Genomic DNA, 26,365 nt, shown 5'->3' on the forward strand with positions numbered 1-26,365 from the left:
GCAGTCACGGTACAATCAAAGCTTCACAGTAGGTCCAGCACATAAAAAAGGCAGAGCTTCAATCATATTGTTACAATCACCATGATAACGTTTTTGACCATGCCTTGAGGACAAACCCTAAACAATACAAATATATATTTATAATTGCTTATTATTTTAAGAAGCTCCAGAGAAGTACACGGGTACAGCAATAGCACATAGCTGAGATAATATTTGATTTCCCAAACACTACATGCTTAAATGGCATAGTTCTTCAAATATTACTATGGAAAACTATCCATTTGAATAGGTCTCATTATTTTGGATGAATTCATAATTGTAACACAAGATTGAGGACAATATTATAGGGGATGTGGAATAAATTAGTTGCTGAAAATTATTATGATTAATTGGAAATAAGTCTCTTAGTTAAAATCACTGCTATTAGGAAAAGAAGGACAGCAGTCTTATTACACACTTAATATTAAATGTACCTCAAATTTTATATATTGGATCAATTATCTTTCATTTATTCATCATCTGGTACTGGGAAGGTACAAATGGAAAGCGGAGACACTGCTCCCATTCACTCCCATCTACAGATCATTGGAGTGACTTTTTCCCCAGTCAGTACTTATGTGAGGAAAAGGCGGAATTGCAGCCCATGAGGTATTTCTGAACTCTCAAAATCCCTGAGTATTTCTTTTGTTAGCTAAAGCTAAGGCAATTTGGAGTGCATAAAAATCAGGAAGATTCTTGGCAAAGTTTCATCTATATTGTCTATCAGAGAAACTGGTGACTACCTCCCACTGTATCAATAAGTGATTAAAAATATGATCAAGGAATCTACATTCAATATTAAACTAAATATGACTGCCAAGATTCCCCTTTCAATACATTTGGTTGAAGAAGATTCTGTGAGAATCTTACTTTTTGGTTATAAATAGCCACTTGGGCTGACATCAAACATGTCAATTCTTTTTAAATTTCCTACCAGTTTAAAAATTTAAATATCTCAACAATTACATCCACGTTTTCCTTACAGCAGGGGTCCCCAACCCCCGGTCAGTGGATTGGCACTGGTCGTAGCATGCCAACAAGTGGGCCACACAAACAAGCAAAGCTCCATCCTCAGGATGCAGGCAGTATTCAAAACCAAACCCCCTCCGATCTGCGGAAAAACCCTTCTCCATGGAACCAGTCCCTGGTGCCCAAAAGGTTGGGGATCTCTGCCTTACAGGATGATATTTCTTGTTATATTAATGAACAAAGATCTACCATCTTCATAGACTTCTTTTTTTTTATCAGATGTTCATCGTAGGCATTGAGATTGGGTAAAAAGAATACCCAACCATTGTATCTATGAAAAATAGACACTCTACTACAAAAATAGAATAAAAAGCAATAAAATAAAAATAATTTACAGAAAGCATCCAGAGCAGGATTTCTGGAACTCTTTCAAACTCCTTATTAACAGCTCTGCTTTAGATCATATGACTAGGAAAGGATTTTCATTGGAGGAAAAAGTAATCTCAACAAGTGGTCAATTGCATCTTCCATATGAATGCACTGGGGGATTTTTCTTCATCTTTTGCCTTCTCAAGTCAAAAGATCATTTCATCTTTTGTTGGCTTTTTCAACCATATCAACATTGATCATCTTCCATGTCCTATTCAAATTGAACAGAGTTCTATTTAATGCATAAATATCAAAGACAAATGTGCTTGAATAGGTTTTAAACAGTTTAATAAATATTCTGGTGCCGAATTTCTGCTCTGGAATACAGAACTTTGGGGGAACAAACAAAAAATAAATTAAAAATTGTACATCCAGTATAACCAAATTCCAGTATAAAGCTATATTTAAAAGATTTACCACACAAAAGAGAGAGAAAAGTTCCTAGAACAATCAAGATAAAACAATTATTCCACTCTGATTTTGTAGGCTCATGCCTGTTGCCTCTTTAAAAAACTAAGAGAGTTTATCTACCAACTGGATGTAATGTTACACAGAATGGAGAAGACATTCAGAATGCAATAAAATGGACACATAGGCACTATCCTGGTCTGCAAGTTTTTATCCATCTTCTTAAACTACAGAACACCAGGATTGGGTTTGTTTTCTTTGAAGCTAGTAGCTAGAGAACAATTATGTACTGCAAACTAACATATCTGCAAAGGGCCCAAGGAGATTTTTGTTGAAAATGCATCGGATCCACACCAAATAGTTTGTGAATGGCTTAATGTTGTCTGAAAATGTATGGTTTTGGTGGGACAAAATATAAGGCATGTACGTATTTTCTCCTTGCTCCTGAATCCAAACTTCATATTTTACTTCTCTAACCTTCAAGTATTTCAAGTTCCAAGGGATTTGCCAAGATACAGAGAGCTTAGCTTCACTGGTACCCTGGACAGAGGCCTGGCATTTGGCATCTCTAACTTTGCCTGGATAGAGGCCACTAGTCCACTTTTGCTTCTTAGGCCCTGGTTTGGTTTTCACCGTTTGCCTAATCACCTGGGTAAGGGAAGCAATGTTAATTTTGGTGTCCTGGTAGATACGGAAAAGCCATTCTGGGTTACGGCAACACAGATGCCGGGGAACCTCATTGTTCTTTATAATGCGATCTTGTTCTGCTTTGTCTAAGTGGGCAATTCCTCCTTGATCCCAGGGTCTGTCTGGATAAGTCACAGTATTCTCCTTTTCAGTGTTTTGCCATGAAATGTACTGAAGATCCATACCAGGAAGGGTAGATAATGTCTTGTAAGGTGTGTAATGTTCAGGATTTATGGCAAAAGGGAAGAGTTCCACAACAGTGGCTCCTCTTGGCAGGAAGAGAGACATAATAAGTTGAGCTCCATGCATGCTGACAAGCATGGATGCATTGCTAATCAAGCGTACTATTTCTGAAAATGTATGGTCTTCTATGGAAACGGTAATGGTTTTCATCTGAAATTCTTGGGCAAGTGCCAAAATTAACTCTGCCTCATTTAGGATTAATCTATTGATGGTTCGGCTGAATACTATTATATATTCCTCACCAGGTATTCCTTCCAAGCTCACATTTAGCCTCTTCATCATAAATGTTTTGAACTGTCGGATCTCATTGCCAGAGACCAGGATGTTGGCTTTTGGCCCCTGGGGCTGAACAAAACCATACTGATACCAGGTTGTGATTTTAGACAGACCCACGTATGACTTGGTGAAGCACAGGAGCCGCCCAAGTGTTTTAAGCTGCTCTTTTAGGAGTGGTTGCTTACTGCTAAGCAATTTGTATAGCTCAAAGTGTAGTCCTTCACCCCAGCCTTCCATGAAGAATAATCTGGCCTCCAAGTCCAAATCAGGGAACTGCAGCATTGTATAGAAAATTGGAAGGAGATCATCATGGAAAACATGCATCAAATTATCTGGATTGAACCTATTCATAATCAGCGCTACATCAGGAACAAAGACAGGCTTTGGCATAAATTTCAGAGCTGCAGCAGGCAGTTCTACAAAATTGAAATATTGGGTATTATGGTCCTCCACTGTGGAGAGATCAAGCAAGGCAGGCTGAAATCTTCTGGAGCCCAAGTTTGGAAGCATGACAGAAGAACTGCTATGGAAGAAGACAAATTCCTCAGCTTCGGTGGAATAACAGAGAGATTCAAAACGGCATATACGATCAGTATGCATCCTGCCAGTGCACACCATCTTGGTACCATCTTCTGCCAGAGCTTGAAGTGCAGCATGATAGTCAATGCTGACCTGAGAGAGTTCCTGGGACTGGCGCATAAGGGCTAACTCCTCTTCCAGCACAAAGACATGGTCGTGCAGCTTGATATACTTCCACAGCACAGCAGCAAGGATGCACACTAGCAAGGCGTTAAATACTGATGCTATGTTCATTCTGGACCCAGGTCCTAGCAAGCGGGCAGGTGGTGAACACTAAGGAAGAGGGATGCATTCTCAGTCTTCTTTATCATAATGGAGCAGAGGCCTAAAAAAACAAAGTAAGGGCAAAAACAGTCATCTAAAGTTCATTATGTTGTTGTAATGGAATAATGGCTACTCTCCATATCTCCACCCCCTCCCCCGCGATAAATTCTTCAGTTTTTGTGCAAGAAGGAAGGACTGCAGATAATGTTTAAAAATATTCTTTGGAACAGCTGCTCCAAACAAATTCACTGTAATTTTAGCCTTGCTCTCTAAATAAAAATACATGTTATATTACAGACTGATAAATAGCTGCTACATACCAGCAAACCATTTCTGCTCTTAAAATGCTCATATAAAACTTTACTCATGGACACACTTATGAAAGAAGGTATACTTATAGCCACATGGACCTTGTCCCAAACCAACTATGTGATTTGTTTTTAGTTTTGTGCCTTATTTCTTGCAAAAAGAAAACTAGCAGGGGAAAAAAGGGAGAATCTTTGAGTTTCAATGTGACACATGACTACTTACATATGTATAGAATTACTGCCTAATGGATATGCCAGCCAAACAGGAGCATTTTACAACTCTTACCCTGTATCCATCACATACATGTAGGTTAAAGTTACAAGCCATATACAAACAACACTCCTGAGCATTTGGTGTTGGTTACCCTTTCCCACTTTTGCATCCCAGGAGAGAGAGAGAATTCCCTAAAGAGGCTAAAGAAGATCCTCAGCAGTTTTTCCCCATGTGTTTTCTCCATGTGTTTCCTACCCATCACCCCAACCATCAGCATTAGAAAAGTCAAAGCAGGAGCCTGTGCTTCATCTATTCTAAGGGATCCTCTCGTCTGCTTCTGAAGGGGCTGTCTGAGCGAGCTCCAGTTGTCAGGGGTGGCCTATTACTCCAGCTGACTCTGCTCCCTGAGGTCAGCCTGGGCAACTGGGTAATCGCTATAGTGTTGCTGAATAGTTGCAGAGGGCAGAGAAATGGAAACAGATCACCAGAGAACAATTTTTACAAAGCTAAAAAATGCGCTGGGAATTGGAAAGAAGGTTCTTACGCTTTGTAGTAATTAAAAGGAGAGGCAGGCGGGCATGCACACAGATCAGACCAAAACAAAAGGCTAAGAGGAAAATGGAACATCAGCCATAAGAGCACGAAAGAGAATTAAAAAAGGAAATTATCCATTTTGATCTCCCAGCTCTTTATAAAAGCTCTGGTACTTCAAACCATCACAGGAATCAGCCCAAAATAACAACACTGTACTCTTTCTCCAAGAATTATATTGTTAAAGAGATAGGGCTATCTGTGCTACAACTCACACAAGCATACTACTCCCACCAAAGATTAGTATCTTAGATTGCAAACTTTCAGGAATAGAGTGCAGTGACCCCATACAAGTGGATGGGTGGGTAGAAAAACCTTCAATCAACATGGGAACCTAGGCTGAGTAAGATGAAAGGTGTAATCCAAGAGACCTCAAAGGACTCTTAAGCTGATCTATATATCTCCTTCCAAAGCTAGCATTTTGATCCCACTTCAGAACTTAATATTTTAGTTTGATCCAGGCCTTTTTTTCTTAAAAAAAAAAGGTGCCGGAACTCTCAACTTGTTAATCTTATATTTATATAATTTTATTTATATATTTATTTATATAATTAAACAATTATATATTCAATTCTTAACATACATTTTATTTATTGTATTTAAGGCAAATGTTGATAGAAAATTCCAAACTTTTGTCCAATTCTCGTCTGGCAAATCTTCTTGACTCCTTTCCTTGCTCTTAGTATCTATGGCCGAATGTCATCCTCTGAGTAACCACAGATCAACGTACTTTGAAGGATCGAAAAGTCTCAGAGATGGTCCGACAAGTTTGATGAACAAAAGTGCTGAAATTGTCTTAGTCTTTAATGAAGCTCTTGTTGGGGTGGCAATTAGATTCATCTGTGAAAACCCACATTCACATTCACTTGAAGAAATAGGAATGGTATTCAGAGTCTGTATCAAATGCAACAGTTTTTCTGGATATGTTTTTTCGAGAATGTATTCACGGAATCCACAAATCATTTCTATTTCATTTAATTGCAGTCTGATTGATAAGTTTCTAATTTCCACTTCTCCAAATGTCAGTTGAGTATTAACATCTTCAGGTCAATGTTTTTGATCAAGTATGCGAGACCAATACGCCAGCTCATCATCTTTGCTATCAAGTAATCTTTTTTCAATTGACTCTTTCAATTTTGTATAAAATATACTTGGGTCAATGGGAGGATCCTTTTTTGAATCTCTTTTGTGAAATAAAACTCCACAAAAGAGAAGATCACTTACAGCAGCAACAGCACAATTATAATAGGGCCCAAAGTTCTGTCTTCTTTCTTCAAAAACTTGTACCAATATTTTTATTTTCTTATTTGCCTTATACAAGTCGATGCTGCGGTCCTGTAGATCCAAACTTAAAAATGACAATTCTTGGAGAGCATCACACATCAATCCTAGGTCCAATAAAAATTCTGTAGATGTTATTTTTCTTTTCAAGCCATCATAAGTACACTTATCATTTTTATCTCTTGTAGGATCGTGCATTGCTTGTTCAAAATGATACACAAGGGATTCAAAATTATTCCATGCAGCCAAAACTGTACGCAAACTAGATGACATCCATCGGGTACTTAAAATTCTTCTAATTTTCAGCAGCTCAGTCCCCAGTAATTCTGCACATGAATGCAACTCTCTGCTATTCTTTGGTGAAGCATGGTATATGACATTCAGTTTATCAATAAATGATTGGAATCTATTTATTCCTGAAGTTTCCTTGGCAGCATCACCTGCTGATAATTCTAGTCTGTGATTAGCACAATGCCAAACTATAATAGAAGGAAAACATTCTGACAGCAATTTTTTCACTCCACTTTTACATCCCATCATCACAGCGGCGCCATCGCATGCCAGAGAAATCAAATATTTTTTCAAATAATCTTCTGTCATCCCATAAGAGTAAAGACATTGGAGTAAGGAATCAAATATTCCTTCTGCTGTTACTTTTTCAAGTTCTACCAAGTCCAAAAACAAATTTACTGGTGAATTCATTCCCATACCTTCGATACAGCATTGAACAAATACTATGAGGGTAGTTTTTTTGCTTATTGTGGTTCATCAATTATCAATGAAATTTTATTATTGGATCAAACAATTTCTTTAACCACAGTTTTCCTCATTTCTTCACTTATATGATTAACAATATATAATCTTAAAGGGCTTGCCATTGTGATAGAAGATTGCTACCACTGCTCCAGGGTTTGGCTAACTTAAATATGCATAGCATAATTAGATTTATTATTGCTGCTAAAGCTATGGATTATGGATTCACATTTCCCGTGGATTGTCTTCTGTCCATGGGAGGGAAGCTTGGTAGGTTCTAAATTTCATCATTTTAGTTATTCCTTTGTGGCAGGGTATATATGAGAACAAGCTGCAAAGATCTTTAAAAACATGTTTCTCACATATTTATATTTTCGAATCATAAATATTAAATCTTTTTTCTTTCCAATGATCCAAACTAATGCTTTAGAAATATAATTTCCAGTTTTAGCTACAGTAAACAAGCAAATTACACTAAAGCTAAATTTAAAGTTACTTGTTAAAGATATTTACTATATTTCAGAATTAGTATTCTTTCAGTCACAATTCAATTTGGCTGATTTTAAAATGTGATGTAAAATCATAAGCACATAAAAAGAAAACAGCAGAAACAGCTGCAAATTAACTCAACAGTTCTATGCTTAGCAACATTTCCATTTAATCAAAGTCCTTGCTCTTTCCAAATCTATTTCAGGGTTTACTTTCTATGTACACAAACAATGGGAAATGAGTTTTTGGGCTGGTTCAAATTTTTTACACATTCCAAAAATTTCAGGTAATGTATATGTTCCATATAAATATAAAAGCATGATAGGCTCTGTATTTGTACAATGGCCAATTATCTCAGTGTGCAGAAATGTGGATAACTACAAACAGAAGTTGCAAGCCCTCTCCTTGACTTCAGAGTCATCCTGGTGAGATAGTCAGCACATAAATTTAATAAATAACATTTTTTTTCAAATGCCCTTATCAGGAATTGAATTTGAATGAAGTTTCAGAAAAGCAAATGTTCTGTGCTGATGGTACTAAGCTCCCAAAGATCTAGTGTGGCATAAATGAATTCTTCCTAATAAAAATAACTTCCTGCCTTTTTCTAATCATTTCTTCCCTACAGCAATTTGAAAAGTAAAACAAAGTGAAACAAACCACTACTCCCTCCATGCAGGGAAAATTTCCTTGAGTCATACATGGATATCCTATTTGCAAATAATATCTTACTTACCTAGTTGAGATGGTGTAGTTGGGGAGCAGGAAGGAGTGCAAAATTCCTGCCTTCACTGCAACGTGCCTGTGCAACATTTGCCTGCCGGGTCTTTTGGCAAGCTCAGCAGCAATTCCTATTGGCTTCCAAAATCCAATAGCATAGCTGACTCAGGAATTCTGGGAGTTGAAGTCCATGAGTCATAAAAGAGCAAAGCCTGCAATAGTCTTAAGCCAATAGCTGCATAGGTTCTGCAAAAGCTTTTTTTGTGCAAAACAAAAGGTGCCAGAACACCGTTCTGAGCGTTCTATGAGAAAAAAAGCCCTGGTTTGATCCAACCTGTTACCCAAATTAAAAAAAATGTTCTGGCTTGTTTTGTTTGAAGGCAGGAGCAAATCTAAAATGGTATTTTGCTGAAAAAGCAATAATTAAGCAGTTAAGAGATCACTTTTGTAACTAGCTTCCAAGGTTATGTCAACAACAGAGGATTCAGTGATATCAGATAAACAGGAATTAATATGTCTAACTGTGTCAAATTACAATCCAATTCTCTTTACAATCTAATCCAAGGAATTCACAGCAAATTTTGACCAAATAGGTCCTGGTATGAGAAAAAAATGTCATACAAAAACAAAACAAAAACAAAAACAAAACACACACACAAAACCCCAGTAAAGAAAAACTGTTAGACTTGGTGGTTAAGATTCTAGGCTAGACAGGTATAGTTCTAGTCTGATATGAAAGCCAACTGGGTGAAATGGGCCAGTCATTCTCTCTTAGGCCAACCCTCTTCACAGAATTGTTGTTGTGGGAAATACAGGAGAGGAAGGAATATAAGAGTATAAATATAATGGTAACTGTCTTAGTTATTTATAAAAATAATAAAGATGGGATAGAAAGTCTTTTAAAAAGCTTAATTTAAAAAAATGTGCAGTTTTGTATGTAACAACTCAAAAATTAGAAGAGATGGGTAATAACTTTTATTCTGTCCTACAGAAATACTGGACTATGACTCCTAGAATCCCAATCACTATCCAGAAAAAAATAAGAAACTAAGGGAAGGTTAACAGAAGAAACAACAGGTTTGAAATGAAGAAAAGAGAACAGTCCAGCAAGATAAGTGAGGACAGGAAACTGGTTGACCTATTTTCTTTTGATTATTTTGGATCTCTCAGATGTGTTTTAGAATTGAGATACTAAATTAAAGGCAGAAGAATGAAGATTGACCCGCCATTGGATATTTCTTTATTTTGATGTTGTCAACTGTTTCAATGGTGACATTTATGTAACATATCAAATGAATACACACTACTCTTTGTTAGAAGAGTAGGCTAATCTAAAGAGAAGATAGTGTGCTGTATGCACAGAGGCACTTCTTAATCTGCTGGATTCTAGACAAAAGTCACACAGTCTTAAAACACTTCTTGCCCACCTTCAGCAAAACCTAGGTATGTTTTCAGCAAGGAAGTGAGCATAATGGTTTCTAAAGGGTTTCAAGCCCATGGGGATCAATCAATCCCTAAAGAACAGGAAAGAGACAAGAATTATAAATTAGTAGCTCTGTTGAAGGAGAGAAAGACATTGCTGTTTTCCTAAATGCTGAATAAAATAGCCTGAAAGGGAACATAATCTAACCTTCCCAGGATTATACTATCCAGGTTCAGATTTTTTTAAAAAAAAAAGGGGGGGAGGGAACAAACTGTGAAAGATTCAATCTATGAATTTATGTCACAGCAATAATTCCCAACATTAGAAAAGCTAATTTACCTACCGGTATTTTCTTCAAAAGTGCTCAACAAGAAGACAAGCGCACAACTATGTACATTAACTACAAATAAACTTGAACCTACCTGCTAACATCTGAAGAGTGAAACATATTACTTTCATCTCCAGAAACAGAATGCTCCCATATCATCATATTCCTTAAGTTATCTATGTTTGTAAAAGACATGCTGGCCTCATTACACTGAAAATGAAAGTGCAGTAGTAGATGGATAGATCAACAATAGCCTGCACTTGACCTTTTGCAGCATCCAATGTGCTACCATATATAATAACAAATGATGCAGTTTTAGATTAGCGTAAAGAAATGCATGCTGGAAAATGAACTCATTTTGGTAATCACTGATTCAGTATTACTGATGGCAGTAACTAAGATGGAATTCCTGCAATTAATATGAATAGTTCTGCGAGAGCAATAACTCATGATGCCACCACTGTGAAAGAAGAAATCTGTGTCAGTGACCTCTGGGAAAGAGATTGGATAATAAAATGTGATGGTCACCTATCAGGAGAGCTAAATAGTCCATTCTCCTGGAGAGTCAGTCCTCTGGAGTTCCACGTAATGCTGAGATTCAATCATCCTAAGTCTACAGTGTGACTAGATTTAAAATATTGTATACAGTTCTGACAGCATTCCAAACAAGCTATCCTTTGTGAATCAGTTAACTACGTGTATGCCTGTGTTTGAAAGGTTCAATTTAATCCCCGATTGTGGCTATAAAGAGTTGTTGTACCTCACTCTGTCCAAAATGCTACTGCTTGCACTATTCTGGACCTTCCTCCCACCCCACCCCGCCCACCTACCATATCTATCATCTATCTGTCTGTCTGTCCATCCGTCTTATCTATCTCCTGTCAGATCTTTATAGCTGACCTTCATAAGCAGCATATCCCTGAGTAGCTCACAATCAATAAAATAATATCAGTTTAAAATACATAAAAAACAATCTAAATAACTTCCTGGTGTCCTTAAATACAACACATAACCATACAGCCAGGAAAAAAAGTTTCTCTGGGCTCCAGCCATTACCATCTCAAGATCTAGAAAACCCAAATCTTCATGGGTTTTTGGAAGTTAGGAAGGGAAAGTCCTGTGGGATCTCCAAATGGCAGGTCCCACTGGGTGGCAACATTTAAGGACTTGGAGTACACTCACTTGCCAAATCTAATGAAATGATCAAATTCCCTTAGAGAGAGGTGGTCTTGCAAACAACCTGGCCCTGTGATAGTCTTTAGCGGTAACCAATTTTTTATAGTTATAATTATTGCCAAATATTAATTAATTGGCTATTCATGAAAGAAATCAATAGAAATTTCTGGTATTGACACTCTGTGCCCTGCATATAAGGAAACCCAATTATTTGAAAGACTTCCTGGTGCCTCATATGCCTGTTGATTCAAGTATCAGTGATGGTCAATTCAACTCCTAAGTACTAGAAGAGCTACAACTGACTTTTTTGATCTGGCTCCAGTACTTTATAATAGAGTCCTATCAGAATTACATGTGAAGTCAGATTTCTTGACATTTAAAAAAGCCCCCCAAATATTTCTTCTCCCTGGGGTCCTGTGAAGCTGATTAAAAGGGGGGGAAAACCTATTTGAATTATATGTTATGGGAATATTCTTTATAATTTAAAAGCTCCTTATGTTTTGATTTCATAACACACCATAGTCTGTTATAGTATTATTTCTATTCTTTATCTGTATTCTGCTTCATTACAGTATAGCTCCATAACAAAATAGATTTAGTATTATGCAACTAGAACGATCAGAAGAAGCTGCCTCCACAACTGATTTATCTACAGTAGCTCTGGGTTTTTGTAGATTCATAGAAGTTATATGACAGCTGAATGACAATACCTCCATCTTCATAAATTTGGGTTAAATACAGTATTTTAATAAACAAAATAGGAAAATCCTTAAAATGAGCTCTTTTGTTACTTCCATTTGTTCGATTCCAGAGGGCGCTTGGGCCTATACCTATCACCCTTACCCACAGCCCAGTCGATGCTCTGGTGGAGGCCTGGGAAACGGCTGCCACCAGGGCACTTGACTGCGTTGTACCCATGCGACCTCTGACCCGGCGCAGATCCCGTTGGGCCCCATGGTTCTCTGTGGAGCTCCGGGAGATGAAGCGTCGGAGACGAGGTCTAGAGAGCGGTTGGAGATCCAGCCGATCCGAATCCGACCGATTGCAGTTAAGAACCTTTATAAGGTCTTATCTTGCGGCGATAAGGACGGCGAAGTCTAACTACTTTGCCGCCCTTATCGCGTCCGCAGATAATCGCCCGGCCGCCCTGTTTAGGGTGACTCGCTCCCTCCTTAACCAGGAGGTGAGAGAGGATCCCTTACACGGACGAGCTGAGGACTTTAGTCATCATCTGGCGGACAAAATCGCTCGGATCCGGACCGGCCTGGACTCTGACTGGGCAGAGTCTGATGTGGAGGAATCAGGCAGTCTTGAGCACGTTATCTGGACTGAGTTCGACCCTGTTTCCCCTGATGATGTGGACAGGATCATGGGGAGACTGAGCACCACCACCTGTTTGTTGGATCCGTGCCCCTCCTGGCTAGCTTATGCGGCTCGGGAGGGAACACGAGGCTGGTTCCATGCAGTAATAACTGCTTCTCTGAAGGAGGGTGTCTTCCCTGCCGCCTTGAAAGAGGCGGTGGTGAGACCCCTTCTCAAGAAGCCTGCTTTGGACCCGGCTGCTTTAGACAACTACCGTCCAGTCTCCAACCTTCGCTTTCTGGAGAAGGTTGTTGAGAGTGTGGTGGCGCATCAGCTCCCTCTGTTCCTGGAGGAAACTGATTATCTGGACCCGTACCAATCGGGTTTCAGGCCCGGACACAGCACGGAGACGGCATTGGTCGCGCTGGTGAATGATCTCTGGAGGGCAAGGGACAGGGGTTGCTCCTCTGTCCTGGTCCTATTAGATCTCTCAGCGGCTTTCGATACCATCGACCATGGTATCCTGCTGCGGCGTCTCAGGGGGTTGGGAGTGGGAGGCACCGTTCTACGGTGGTTCTCCTCCTACCTCCAGGGCCGCTCGCAGTCGGTGTTGACAGGAGGGCAGAGATCCGCCCCGAGGTCTCTCATTTGTGGAGTTCCTCAGGGGTCGGTCCTCTCGCCTCTCCTGTTCAACATCTATATGAAGCCGCTGGGCGAGATCATTCGTGGTTTTGGGGTGGGGTATCACCAGTACGCTGATGATACCCAACTTTTTCTTTCCACCCCGAACCAACCCAGTGATGCCCTCTCCGTGATGTCCCGGTGCCTGGAGGCGGTTCAGGTCTGGATGGGGAGAAACAGGCTTCGTCTCAATCCCGCCAAGACTGAGTGGCTGTGCATATCGGCATCTCGGGTTAACAAAGTTATTCCACCTCTAACGATGGGGGGTGAGGTGTTACCCCCCGTTGATAGGGCTCGCAACCTGGGCGTCCTCCTGGACTCACGGCTCACTTTTGAAGACCACATAGGAGCCGTGACCAGGGGGGCTTTTGCACAGGTTCGCCTGGTGCGCCAGTTGCGTCCCTATCTGGACCGAGACGCCCTACGCACAGTTACTCATGCGCTTGTGACCTCCCGTTTGGACTACTGTAACGCTCTCTACATGGGGCTGCCCTTGAAGACCACTTGGAGGCTTCAACTGGTGCAGAATGCGGCCGCGCGAGTTGTAATGGGGGTCTCCCGATACTCCCATGTAACACCTCTACTCCGTGAGCTGCATTGGCTTCTGGTTGCCCTCCGGGTGAAATTCAAGGTGCTGGTTATTACCTATAAAGCCCTACATGGCCTGGGTCCGGGCTATTTGAGGGAACACCTGCTGCCGGCATCAAACGCCCTTCGCCCAGTGCGCTCCCACAGGGAGGGTCTGCTCAGGGTTCCGCCGGTAAGAGATTGCCGGCGGGTGACACCCAGGGATAGGGCCTTCTCAGTGGGAGCGCCTGCCCTCTGGAACCAGCTGCCGGTGGAGCTGAGAACTGCCCCCGACCTCCGATCATTCCGCCGGGGCCTGAAGACCTGGCTCTTTGAGCTCTCGGGCCCAGGCTGAGGAGAAATTTTTAATTGGGGTTTTAAGTGTACAGGGTCAATTTAATATTTTTTAATTTGGTTTTTTAACTTTTGTATGGTGGATTTTTAATTCCCTGTAAACCGCCCTGAGTCCTCAGGGAAAGGGCGGTATATAAATGTAACTAACTAACTAACTAAATAAATAAATATGCTTACTCCATATAATCACCACTATAGGATACATGCTTCTGCCAACTGAGAAACTTCTTAAACCTGTCAGGAAAGAACTCTACACTTTGTCCCTTCAAATGGTCCTGGCACCTCTTCATTGGAGTCAGAGATGTTTGCGAAGGTTTATTTGATTTAGGGAAAAAGTGGAAATCTGGAATGTTTAGCAAAATCCAACTTTGCAATGCCTCTTGAGGTATGAGGTTTAGTATTATCAAACTGCAGCAATTTCTTATATTTTCAAACTCTGCTTAATCTTGAGTGTAATGTATTACTCTGAGTTGATTTATGTAGTCCTAGACTTAGACAGACCCCCCTCAGGAGTACCTACGACCTGGATACAAAGTTCTAATGGCCAGGTCCCCCCACGCAACCATGTGACTACATGTTGGATCCCCAATAATTGGCTCACGTCCTTTGCAGCATTCTGCAGTCATATGATCAAATTTCTGCAAAACCAGCCCAAAGCAAACCACTGACTCATTTAATGACTATGGTATTCGCTTATCAACCATCACATAAAAGTCATTAAAAAAGGTCGGTCATATGGATGACCTAATTTACAACTGTCATGACTTTTGATTGTGATGGGCAGGCTTCATTAGTCATATGTTGAGGACTATGTAGTGATGCCAGATTTAAGGAAACTTAACACTATCTGAACCCCCAAAACTAACCAGGTATTTAACTGGAGAAAACTGGGCTACTTATTTTTTTATTTGCATGTGGGATGATCTTCCATGGACTGATTCTTTGTTTCAGGGTCACAGAGATGAATCCAAGTTTCACTGGCTATTTCAATGCTTTGAAAAACTTCTCTTTCATTCTAGTAGCATGACAAGCATAAACTCTTAAAACTTTCATTTCTGCTCAGCTTGTGAGGCATCTTGCACAAATCTCCCAATCTTGCACAAATCTCCCAATATTGAAAAACATCAGTGCAGTATCTATTATATTGTGTTATGCAATACAAGAATGTGTGACACACATTCCTGTGAAATACTAGTCTGACAGAATTTGTTTTTGGTTAAACCATCAATTGCCATTAATCAACTTGCAAATCTTTTCCTGTGAAACTCAATGGTTGTCTTCTTTGTTCTTGATCACATGAACTGGCTCCTCCCAGTTCATCATCTTTATGTCTTTTTGACCAGGTAACAAGTAATGCAGCTGGTGATGAATTTTAGTTGGAGGAACTCCTTTGTCTGCCAAAATTCAGGCACTGCTTGTTGTTTCAAGAGTACTGAACAGCTTGAACAACAACTCACAAACAACAGCTATATGTTTTTCATAGCAACTCTCCATCCACTGTGGTAAAATAACAAATTCTAAAGAATATGTCAGAGTTTTTGGTGCATCAGTATTGCCATCTATTGGTAATGCATATCACTGAAGGCATTGCTCTTCAACTAAGTCCATGTATAAATTCCAGTTTTTCAAGAGAAACATCTGAGGATCCACAAATAGTTTATTTTTTAATTAACACAATAATGTAAGTTCCTAAGGCAAGTATTTATCATCTTGTTATCCTGATCCCATTCCCTTCAATGGATATCAGAGATTTACTTGCTGCCTGACAAATGTATGGCTACTATTAAGCTGTGATGGGTTTTCAAGGCAAAACTGATCTAAATTTCTCCTACTCCTTTTCTTCTTGGAATAAATTTTCCTAAATAGATGGCTTTTTTTTTCAAAATTCTAATAACAGACATGTACACGTAAATTTATAATTAAACTTGTTCATAAAATTTCATGGTTGTGTTAAAATATATAACCACTTATATCAACGTACTCAGAAGTGAACTTAAAACTAATGGTTTAACTTATTTTTAAACTGGAAAGGAAATAACTGATCACATTTGCAACCTGAGCAGTAAATGTATCCTCTACCTTTTAGAATTACTGGTCATAATTTATTACATAGACCATTAATGAGAACCTCTCAGTATTTGGGGGCCTCTATGGAAACCACACAGAAAAGATGAGATCAAGACTTCCAAGCTTGTCCTTGATACCCATTTAAAAAAGACAAATACTTCCCTATAATTCCCACCCCACCTTTGCAAGATTCCATATTACCCTACTCTACTTGAAAGCATTCCAACCTGGGTGGAGTTACAGTATGTCTGTAAATTAGAGCCTTGGTGGAGCAGTGGGCTAATGCCTCCTTAAGTAACACCAGCTGCCTGCAATTAGTGCAGGTTCACATCCCACCAGGCTCAAGGTTGACTCAGCCTTCCATCCTTCCAAGGTAGGTAAAATGAGGACCCAGATTGTTGGGGGCAATTAAGCTGACTTTGTAATAATGCCGCTTGGGGTGTGTGAAAGCCCTAATAAGCAGGCATATACGTAGAATGAAGGCTACTGCTAAGCGTGTAAGCCGCCCTGAGTCTTCGGAGAAGGGCGGGGTATAAATGGAATTAAAATAAAATAAAATAAAATAAAATAAAAATTAGATCATGAGCCTTTTAAATGATGCTTCAGGTGTGATGTGGAAGTATTCTGAACTACAAGTAGCATAATGTATGGCAAATATAATGTAGTAAGATACAGTGGCATTCCTTGATCTGGTACCTTCCAGATATGCTGAAGCTATATTTTTCTAAGCCATGTAGTAAAGGATTTAATTCCAGCACTTGTGAAGCAAAAAGAGATAAGATGCTTGAAAACATGTATTATCAGGATCAATAAGCTGAAAATCTGAAATAATGAAACACTAAAGCAGTAAAAGATTACAGGACAATAGTTACACAATGAACTATGCTATGTACTTTGATACCATGGATTATTTTAAATATCATCCTAGTCTTAGACTAAAAGATTGGCTTTCCAAAAATACACTGGGCTTTTAAAATGTGTTTGTGTAGAAAGGGTATTGCCTTTTTTGTTGTTGTTTTTTAAACTGAATTCCCACTATAGAGTTGTAAAAGAAATTGACTGCAAATGTATTTGGAATCAATTTGCAACATCACTTTAGGATGCATGACTTCATTGGATATAGTTCATTAAAATTCTTCTTCTTCTGTCCCATACACTCTCCCTGCCACCATAAAAGCTTGTGAAAGAGGTACCTGCAAAGAAATGCATGCTTCTGAACATTGTATAAGATAAAACAATATTTATACTTTTTTTTAAAAAAAGTTGACATTACAGGATAAAATTATCCACATCAAAGCTACTTATGCATAAAAAATAAATCCATATTTTAAGTTTCTGTGGAAACTTATGTTAACCATTACATATGTCAGGGAATTATAAATAAAAGCTCTGTGTTTCATGGGGAAAAAGGTTAAATCATTGTTGATTTTAAACCAATCTTTAAAAAGGATTGTATAAAAATGAGGCTAGTTATTTGCTGAAATATGCCTCCCTCCCTTGTGCCTATTTGCAAGTGAAGCAGCAGCCTGATATCTAAATCCACAAAAGTGTCACCTTCCATCTTACATTGCTGGAATGAAGATTGGGTCAGAGACACAGAATGCAGAGACGGCTACTGGGTGGTAAGATGTAAAAAGCAACATAAAATTTACTTCTTGGAATCAGCACAATCACTACACATGATGAAAAGAGAGCTCAAAATCCTTTTGGAGTGAACATCTCTGAATCTATTAGGCATCCATATTTAGCAATTTACAGCCCCGGATCTAGCAAGGTCTCTTTTACAACCCTTGGCAGCTAGAAAATTGCAGGCTGGGCAAGGGAATATCTGTATATTCGTCAGGACTGGGTCTCTGCAGCCAAATGTATTTGAAAGGTTTCTTGTTTTATTAGCTTAATTTTATTCAACACTAAAGCCTCCAGGATAAAAACATGAGATGAAACTGGCATTTTACGTTAAGCAGTTCAGAGAACATAATAGAACATTAACAACACTGGTTTAGGTGGGTTGGGAAAGCAGAATCACTCCCTCAATGCGGCTACAAATTTGATTTTCAAATGTAGTCACAGAACTATCAAGCTACTAGCCCACTGCTTGGGGAACAGGATTGGGTTGCTATGCTACTGCCGGAACTCACACATCATACAACCCGCCTTGCCTACCCTACAAGGTTCCATCCAAAAAAGGTGCCAGAACTCCATTCTGAGCATTCTATGACAAAAAAAGCCCTGGCAGAATTATATTCTGCCTCAACAAAATGGCTTCGTATATAAAGTTCTTACTCCATCTTTGGAATTTGCACTCCTTTAACAATGCTGTAAGAAATATTAACATGCCTGGGGAATGCATGATTGGACAAGGCTGGTTTAGTTGAATCAATGAAACTTTCTAATGAAAGTATATTTCAGAAGGCTCTGACTGCAATTGATGCCTATTTATATTAGGCGTAAGTGATGAAGTGAGAGATGTAGAGGTAAGGACTGTATGTGCACCAAGAGGACTGAATAGAAGAGCTGGCTTACATCTTTTTCACTGACCCCTACAAACAACTGGCTGACAATTAGAACTACACACTAAATTCTTCTGGTTTCATTCCAATTCTAAAAATTCTCAGCAGTGATTGTGCTAGCTAGAAATTCCGAGAACTGATAAACCTAGAAAACACAGAGATTGGAGAAGCCCACTGTAAGTTATAGATCTTTGTGCAGCTTTCACTTTTAAGGTTAGAATATAATGCAAAAATCAACTTGGCTGATGAGCTTCTGATGGAACTGTCATAAATTACACAGATTTATGTGAACAGCAACAGATGACATATTTGTGGGTCATATCCTGGGTTCTATGGATTACAATCTGGAATTCTATGTTAGGAGAATTTCTTGACATGGCCTAGAAGTCAGATATACTTATATATTGACCTACAACATATCCTGTGATACAAATACTGTGTTGGATCTGAAATCTCCATTATGCGGTATTAGAGGTTAGGACTCCCTTCTTACCATTATTTCTTTTGTGTTTCCACACAAAACTTCCAACACTGTCATTGCCTGTTTATTAACAGAATCTCTATTTAGAAGCATTATTTAGGTATTTATTTTATTTTATTTTTATTTTATTTTAATCCCATTTATATCCCGCCCTTCTCCGAAGACTCAGAGCGGCTTACAATTTAAACACAAACCAATGTGCTTAGCAATAGCCTTCATTCTATGTATATGCCTGCTTATTAGGGCTTTCGGGGGGGCCCAGCGGCATTATTACAAAGTCAGCTTAATTGCCCCCAACAATCTGGGTCCTCATTTTACCTACCTCAGAAGGATGGAAGGCTGAGTCCACCTTGAGCCTGGTGGGATGCGAACCTGCACTAATTGCAGGCAGCTGGTGTTACTTAAGGAGGCATTAGCCCACTGCTCCACCAAGGCTCCTTTATCAGGTTCCTGTGCTTATTTTGTGGGATTAGAGAATGAGATTATTCTGAATGAGGGAACTGGGCTTCCTCATTCATATTTCATGACATATCTAGAAATCCCAATACCCCAAATCCTTCATGTTATTCTGTCACAACATGGATGCTCAACAATATATAAAACAGCCCTGCCCCTTGCTACTGCAACACTTCCCTCTCTGAGCATAAATAGGAGTAATAAGTGGACATCGAATCAAGTAGCAAGAACAAAAAATAATCAAAATATTTAAAGAGTTTCAACAGAATAAAAGAATAAAAACAAAGCTTCTGGTTCAAAAAATAAATAAATGTACAACAGTAATCAATAAAAAAACTTTTCATCCCACTGCAAACCTTTAAATTTTTATGGCCTCTTTCATAACTACTTGAATTAAATTGCATTTTTAACCAAATTTTATCATAAACCATCCTGGGAGTTTTATCAAAAGTGATATTACAAGCATCCTGAATGAACATAAACCTTAAAAATACATTTACATTTTTCAGTAAATAATCAACCCATGTAAAAGGAAAATTTAGAGAACAGATTTTTTTCCAATTTAGACATTCCTTTTATCTATTCTCTTTTTTGTTTTTTATCCTTGTTCTTACATATTTCCTACCTATAGTGAGATATAACACAAGAGAATAAGATTTTGGTGGTGGTGGAATTATGCCTCAGAGAAACTTGGCATGCTATTTATTGAACTGGATAGAACACTTCATTTTTGCAATGGCATTCCTTCAAAATCATTCTGCCTTTAAGTTAAATGCTGTTTTTCTCCAAAGCCATGCTTGGCATTAAATGGTAAGTGTCCTGCAAATTTATACATTCTTCCTGCATAGTGGCCCATACATATTTTGCCTGGGCAGCATCATGTGGGCATCTCCAGCTCTTATACTGCATGTTTCCTCTGGCAGCCATTTTGTGACTGCATAAGCAACCCTCCATAGGCATTTAATTCCACATTTGTCCATCGGTCTCCAAAAGATAGAGAACAGAAGCGATATAATAGAAGCTATTAAGGGATGTATTCAGACCTCTTATGTGAACCTCTTGCAATATTCATTTCTCATTGAAGTCAATTCTCATTCTCTATGTGGGCAAGTGCTACCACATAGTTTTTTGTCATCAGGGCCTGCAGTCTGGAGAAGTCAAGTGCAAATGCCAGATAAGGCATACTTTTGAACCTCTTCGGAGGAGCATTGGCAATGTGCTTTTCAAATAGAAAACATGATCCTAAGTGAAGCATAGTATATAAAAACACTTAATTAAAACTCAGTGGACTGGATCAGATTAAGTTAGCTGAATTTGGATCCAAGCAAAACTCATGGGATTAATTATCATTGACTTGGTTTTTTGATCTTTCTGAGATTTAATTGAACTAGTATTAATCTGGAAATGGCTTATTGGTTTTAACCAAAGAAACCATCTTCTTGATCCTCCCTTTGAAGTCAACACTGCTCTAAAATGATAATGACTTTCTAATGAGAACTGCAGTGGTAAATTAAAACAACAAATAACCCTTAGCACTCAAACATTTCATAATTCTGAATACTAAGGTATTTGGCATGCAGAAGCAAAAAGGCTCTAAATTTTTGTTATCCAAACACCTCTTCAACATTTTCCTTTGAACTTTGGTATTAAGAATGTGCTTCCTTTTTGCCTGGTTTAAAGAAAATTCGCTGGTCATCAATAATTTACTTCCCTACTGAAACATTATCCTGACAACAGAAATAGAGAAAAAATGTGGTGCACACTTGTGAAAACCTTTTAAAAGAGCTAGTCAAAATATAGCACAATGAGATATCTGCAGCAAGTAGTATAATAGAGGAAGTGAGAGAGAAAAATCTCCCCATATCAGTAAGTATGCTAAATGTTCTTTCTTCAAACTAGGGGGTAGTAAGAATGCATTATTCAGTCCGAAACTAATAGAAAAAATAGAGAGAAATGCAGTTCCTGTTATAGCTTCTTGCTTGTGCTCATTTTTAAGCAGAGAAATGGATAGCTGCCCTCTTAGATCAGGTAAAAGTAGTTGCCAGAAGTAAAGTGAACACAAAAAGACTTGGCTATCAGAAGAAACAATGTCCTTTTACTACAAGGTAAGGAGCACCAGCCTTAATTCTCCTTTGTTAAGACTGAATGTAAGAAATGTGGATAAGTTTGGAAAGAGAAAACTAATTTCACTAAGTATAGCAGTTAATGAAAGTGTGTTATGTGAAGGAGTTACAAATACAGTAATTACCAACTTGAGAATTGGTAGTGCTTTAATGGTTTCATCTATCTCATCTATCCTAAGCTAAATTTGACACTGTTGTTTATATTTATTAGCTTCCTAAATATGAAGTGTGCTTGAAATCCCTTCAATAATGTTTAGAAAACCATAATGATCAGTTTTTCCCCACCATCATGCTCTCTAGGGGCACTAGGAACACGGTTTTTATAAGTTGAAACAAAACTACACTGGAACACAGCATTCTGGAAAAGTTGGACCACACATGTCTGAAAGACACCAACTTATGGAAACTTCCAACACTAGGTTAGAAAATACAAAGAGTATACTAAGCTAAAGTTAACTCCTCTTCCTCTGGAGCCACTTTTATCAGAAACTATATAAGATGTAAATACAGATAGCATGAGCTATGATGTGAAAACATTGTTTTGGCAAGCTCTGAAGACTCAATTCTAAATCTAGCTGAGTGAGGCGGTGAGCCTATAATCCAGATACTCCGGAGGCTGAGACTTGAGCTCAGGAGTTCTGGGCTGCAACAGGCTATAGCGATTGGGCATCCTTATTAAGTTTGGCGTCAATATGATGATACGGTGAATCGAGGGCCACCAGGTTGCCTAAGGAGGGGTAAATCGGCCCCAGTTGGAGACGGAGCAGGTCTAGATCTTAATATGAGATTGTACCTTTGTTTACCAATCTTTCTCCTAATTAACAATTTCCAATTCTAGATTTCATTTAGAAAAGCAGTATTTATTGAGACTTGTCTTTCCTATATAAGCACAAAAGGCTTTGAAGACCAAGGCCATTCCAGGAGAATAAATTTTGTTCTTCCATTTTAACCTACTTGCAATACTGCAGTTGCTGCTGAACACATTCAGCATTTACAGAAGTACAAGATAATATTTCCTCCCCCAACCCCAAAGTATTTTTAATGCGGGCCATCCTTAAACACATTTTTTCAGCCTTTAATACAATGGAATATCTGGTCAGTATTGCCCGGGCCAACCCACCTTGCAGAGTTGTTGTAAATTTAACATTGCAGAAGGGTTGCAGATACAGGATGGAGCTCCGAGAAGAAAGGCAGGATAAAAACCTAATTAATAAATAAATACCCAGAGATGCTGGGGACTCAATTTTTGCATATAAAGCAGGCACTCTATCATGGAGTACACCCCTCCCAAAGGGCTACAAGCAACATAGAATAATAAATACAGGTTTTGCTTTTACTTCAATACTTCAGAGCCACATTATTAATTTTTAAAAATATATTTCAGCAGTTTGTTCCTTTTATTGTTGCTGGTTCCCTGACTTGCTGCTGGAAAGGAGATCAATAAAATCAATTTTGTTGTTTAAGCAAGCACAGGTGATGTTAATATTATTTTAAAGCAGCCCATCTGTACTGGGAAGATTTCTTTGAGCTAAGTATTTAAAGAAGGATTTGTAGGTACAAAGAGGTCCATGAGAGGCATAAGGGCAACATTTTCAGTGTCTGAGACACTGTACTATGCTGAAATACTGCTGCTAAATCAAAGCAATGTAGTAGGTGTACAGATATTTTATGAAATAAATTATCACCAGAGTTAGCCCACACCTTATTACAATTTATTCTTTCATATTTGTTTGTTAGATTGCTAATTTAAACAAAGGACACTGGGCTTGTCGACCATAAGTCTGGCAATTTGAGACCTAAGTACTGTATGACAGAGTAAGCTTCTATTTCTTGCCCCAGCTCCTGCTACTCTAGCAATTTGAAAGCATCTCAATGCAAGTAAATAAATAGGTACTATTAAGGTGGGGAGGTAACAGCATTCCATGTGCCTTCAGTGATAATCATGCTTTCCACATGATCACAGAAGTGTCCTCAGACAATGCTGGCATTTGGGCTGTGAATTGGAGATAAGCACTGCCCCACAGAGACAAATATGACTGGCACGGGAATCCTTAATTTTACCTTAATAGAAATCTCCAAGATTTTCAAACCAGACATCCAACTGTGGCTTCCTTTAATAACAGGGAATACCATCCCCGCCACACAGGTTTTTACCTGCTTATAATTTCTGTTGTTCACGCTGGCCTGAAGTAGGCTGTGGAATTCAATAGTGTATCTGTTACAATATCAGCTGAATACCAGTTAATAGCACACATTCTGACAGATGTACATGTGAGGAATATACATGCTTTTTTTCTCTTAAAGGGTCATAAGAATTGTGGACTTTTCCTACCTCCTCTATTACTGCACTGAAGTCAATCAAAAGTTAAAAAAAATCACAGTTTGGTTACGGCTTACTCACTCTTTCCTACTGAACCGAGTTCTAAACTGGGAATTCTGAAGTTCATAGATTTGCTCCCTGGGAACAGCAATTAAGTTTGTTTTGCCTCAGTCGACAATGTAGGACTATTTACTTTGAAATTTACTTTAAGTAGGATATACTGCCAAATATATTATCAGCATCAATAACTAAATAATGCCTCCTATGCTTCTGCATGGCTTAAAATATGCAGCCATAGCACATATTTTAATGAGGTGATTATTAATATATTTTTAGGACACTGCATTTATTATTTGGTTATCTCAAACACAGACACACAACTGTTGTTTGAATCTTTTATAAATCTTACCCAATAACACTCACAGCATAATAGAGAATGTGGCATAATGTGTGCCAGTTTTAAGGTCCATTTGTAGAATCAATTTTCCATATACACTGAATTAGTAAATATCAGAAATAGTTTTTTAAGCTATCTAATATGGTAACCTCAACTGTGAAATCTGAGAATATACAATGGAATCCAAATATAATTAAATTTTAAACCAGCTGTAATATCTAAAAACAACACTACAGAACCTCAACATTGACTGCAGGTAGCCTCTTTTCAATCTGATGTTCTCCAAAGGTGTTGGGCAACTCCCATTGCCCACCCACAGCTAGGAAGCACACAAGCTGCAGTTCAACACATCTAGAAACCCCTGGGGAAGGAGTAAAGTAATAGAGGGTGAGTTGGTTACTAATTTCTGAATATGCTGGCGGATGTATTTGGGATTCGGTGAAGCAAGGGAAACCTTAAGGAACTGACCCGCGATTTCTTTCTCTTTTCAAAAGCTTTATTTTGAACGCTGGCATTTTCCAAAGCTTATAAAAATATGGTGGGGGACTGTGATTAAACCCAACCCCCAAGCTGTGCTTATAAAGAAAATTCAAAATACCGTTATCGTGCATCCATTCCGACCCCCAAAACTTATAGTACCCCGAATCTCCACGTAACGACATTAGTTAACTGGGAGACTTCGTGAAAGCACTCGCTCATCCCACCCCACTCATCCCGGGGGGAAGTCCCCCTAGGACGAACAGAAGGCCAGGAAGAATTACAAGGACTCGCAACGAAGACGACTCTTTTCACTCACCCTCGTGATTTTGAATGCCATCAAAATAATAAGAGCGAAGTAAAAAAGCTGCCTCTCTTAGCATATCTGAATGCGAGTCTCAGAGCGTACTCCGCAGTCGGAAAAAAGTGCTGTTTGTCTTGCAACCCGTTCTTTCCCTCACCACCGCTGCTGTCCCCGTCCCAAAAAGAACTGGCCCCCTCCAGACCAGTCTCCTCACCTCCTGCAGCGCTTCCTAGGACATTGCAGCAGTTCTTGCCCTGCTGTTGCGCGGCCGCTGTTTCAGCAATAGGCTCTCCGCCCGCTACTGGGGACGCATAACTTTGCTTCGCACGACGCCGACGCATCGGCGGTGGCCCGCAATTACTGGAAGAGAGTCGTCCTCCTTCCGGCTGCTCCTTTGCCTACGCGAAACGAGTGCGTTTAAACCGCTCTCTTGTTTATCACCGTTGCTTTTCGGCCGGCGCTGCTCCTAGGCAGGACCCACCTATGCTCATGCTCGGTCCCGGCATGGCTGCCACGTTGCATCCTGGGGGTTGTAGTTTTCTTTATGCCCATTCTGCCCATATACATGAGGAGCTTATTTATTTTGCGCATCGTAAATTCTCATGCAGAATCTGTTCAGGCTATAAGCCTATATATACTTATCTGGGAATAAATTCCACTGAGCTTACTTTTGGTAGGCAGACATTAGACTGAATAATTAGCCAGCAAGATGTTTTTAAACATTAGCCAATTCTTATCAGCAACATGTATAGTTCTCTCAGGCATGCAGTATCTATACAAAAGCCTTAAAAACCAGGGGGTTTCCTGAAGTGTCTGTGGGTAATCAATCCAAATATTTTGTGCTATTTCTATTTCATTTTTCTCTCCTCAACATTTTAAAGTTAAAACAAAAAATTGATGATTGAGAAGTATAGAAGAATTACCTCCAGAAGTCAATTATGACTGCAGTTCTCAGGAAATAAGAGAAAATTGTAATGAATGAGGGTGGTTTGTTCTCTGAGCTTGTGGGTTGGTTTCCAAATGTTAAAATTCATTGTAATGAATTTTAAATTTTACCACCTCCTGTTATATGTCCTCCATCATCAATATCATCATCATCATCAATTATTGACAAGAATAGTAAAACTTGGACAGCAAAATTGCAATACCATA

The 26,365-nt window shown here is 39.0% G+C and overlaps 1 protein-coding gene across 2 annotated transcripts; it reads right to left on the reverse strand.

The window, feature by feature from the left end:
- Positions 1 to 1,675: 1,675 nt before the first annotated feature.
- Positions 1,676 to 25,641, reverse strand: POMGNT2 (protein O-linked mannose N-acetylglucosaminyltransferase 2 (beta 1,4-)). 2 transcript variants are annotated; one of them, XM_083377208.1, is made up of 2 exons: positions 25,428 to 25,641; positions 1,676 to 3,955 (listed from the first exon to the last, which is right to left on the reverse strand). In XM_083377208.1, exon 2 carries the CDS (start codon positions 3,862 to 3,864, stop codon positions 2,128 to 2,130), a length of 1,737 nt encoding a protein of 578 aa, XP_083233334.1. In that variant the 5' UTR covers positions 3,865 to 3,955; positions 25,428 to 25,641; the 3' UTR covers positions 1,676 to 2,127. The 2 variants fall into 2 exon arrangements, with proteins under 2 accessions (XP_083233334.1, XP_083233335.1); XM_083377209.1 differs by having other exon boundaries at positions 25,229 to 25,613.
- Between the last annotated feature and the right edge of the window lie 724 nt (positions 25,642 to 26,365).

The sequence above is a fragment of the Vipera ursinii genome (assembly GCF_947247035.1).
Source record: "Vipera ursinii genome assembly, chromosome: Z".
NCBI lineage: Eukaryota > Metazoa > Chordata > Lepidosauria > Squamata > Viperidae > Vipera > Vipera ursinii.

Coding starts and splice junctions, on each gene's coding strand:
- POMGNT2 (XM_083377208.1), bottom strand. CDS start 3,864: ATGAACATAGCATCAGTATTTAACGCCTTGCTAGTGTGCATCCTTGCT.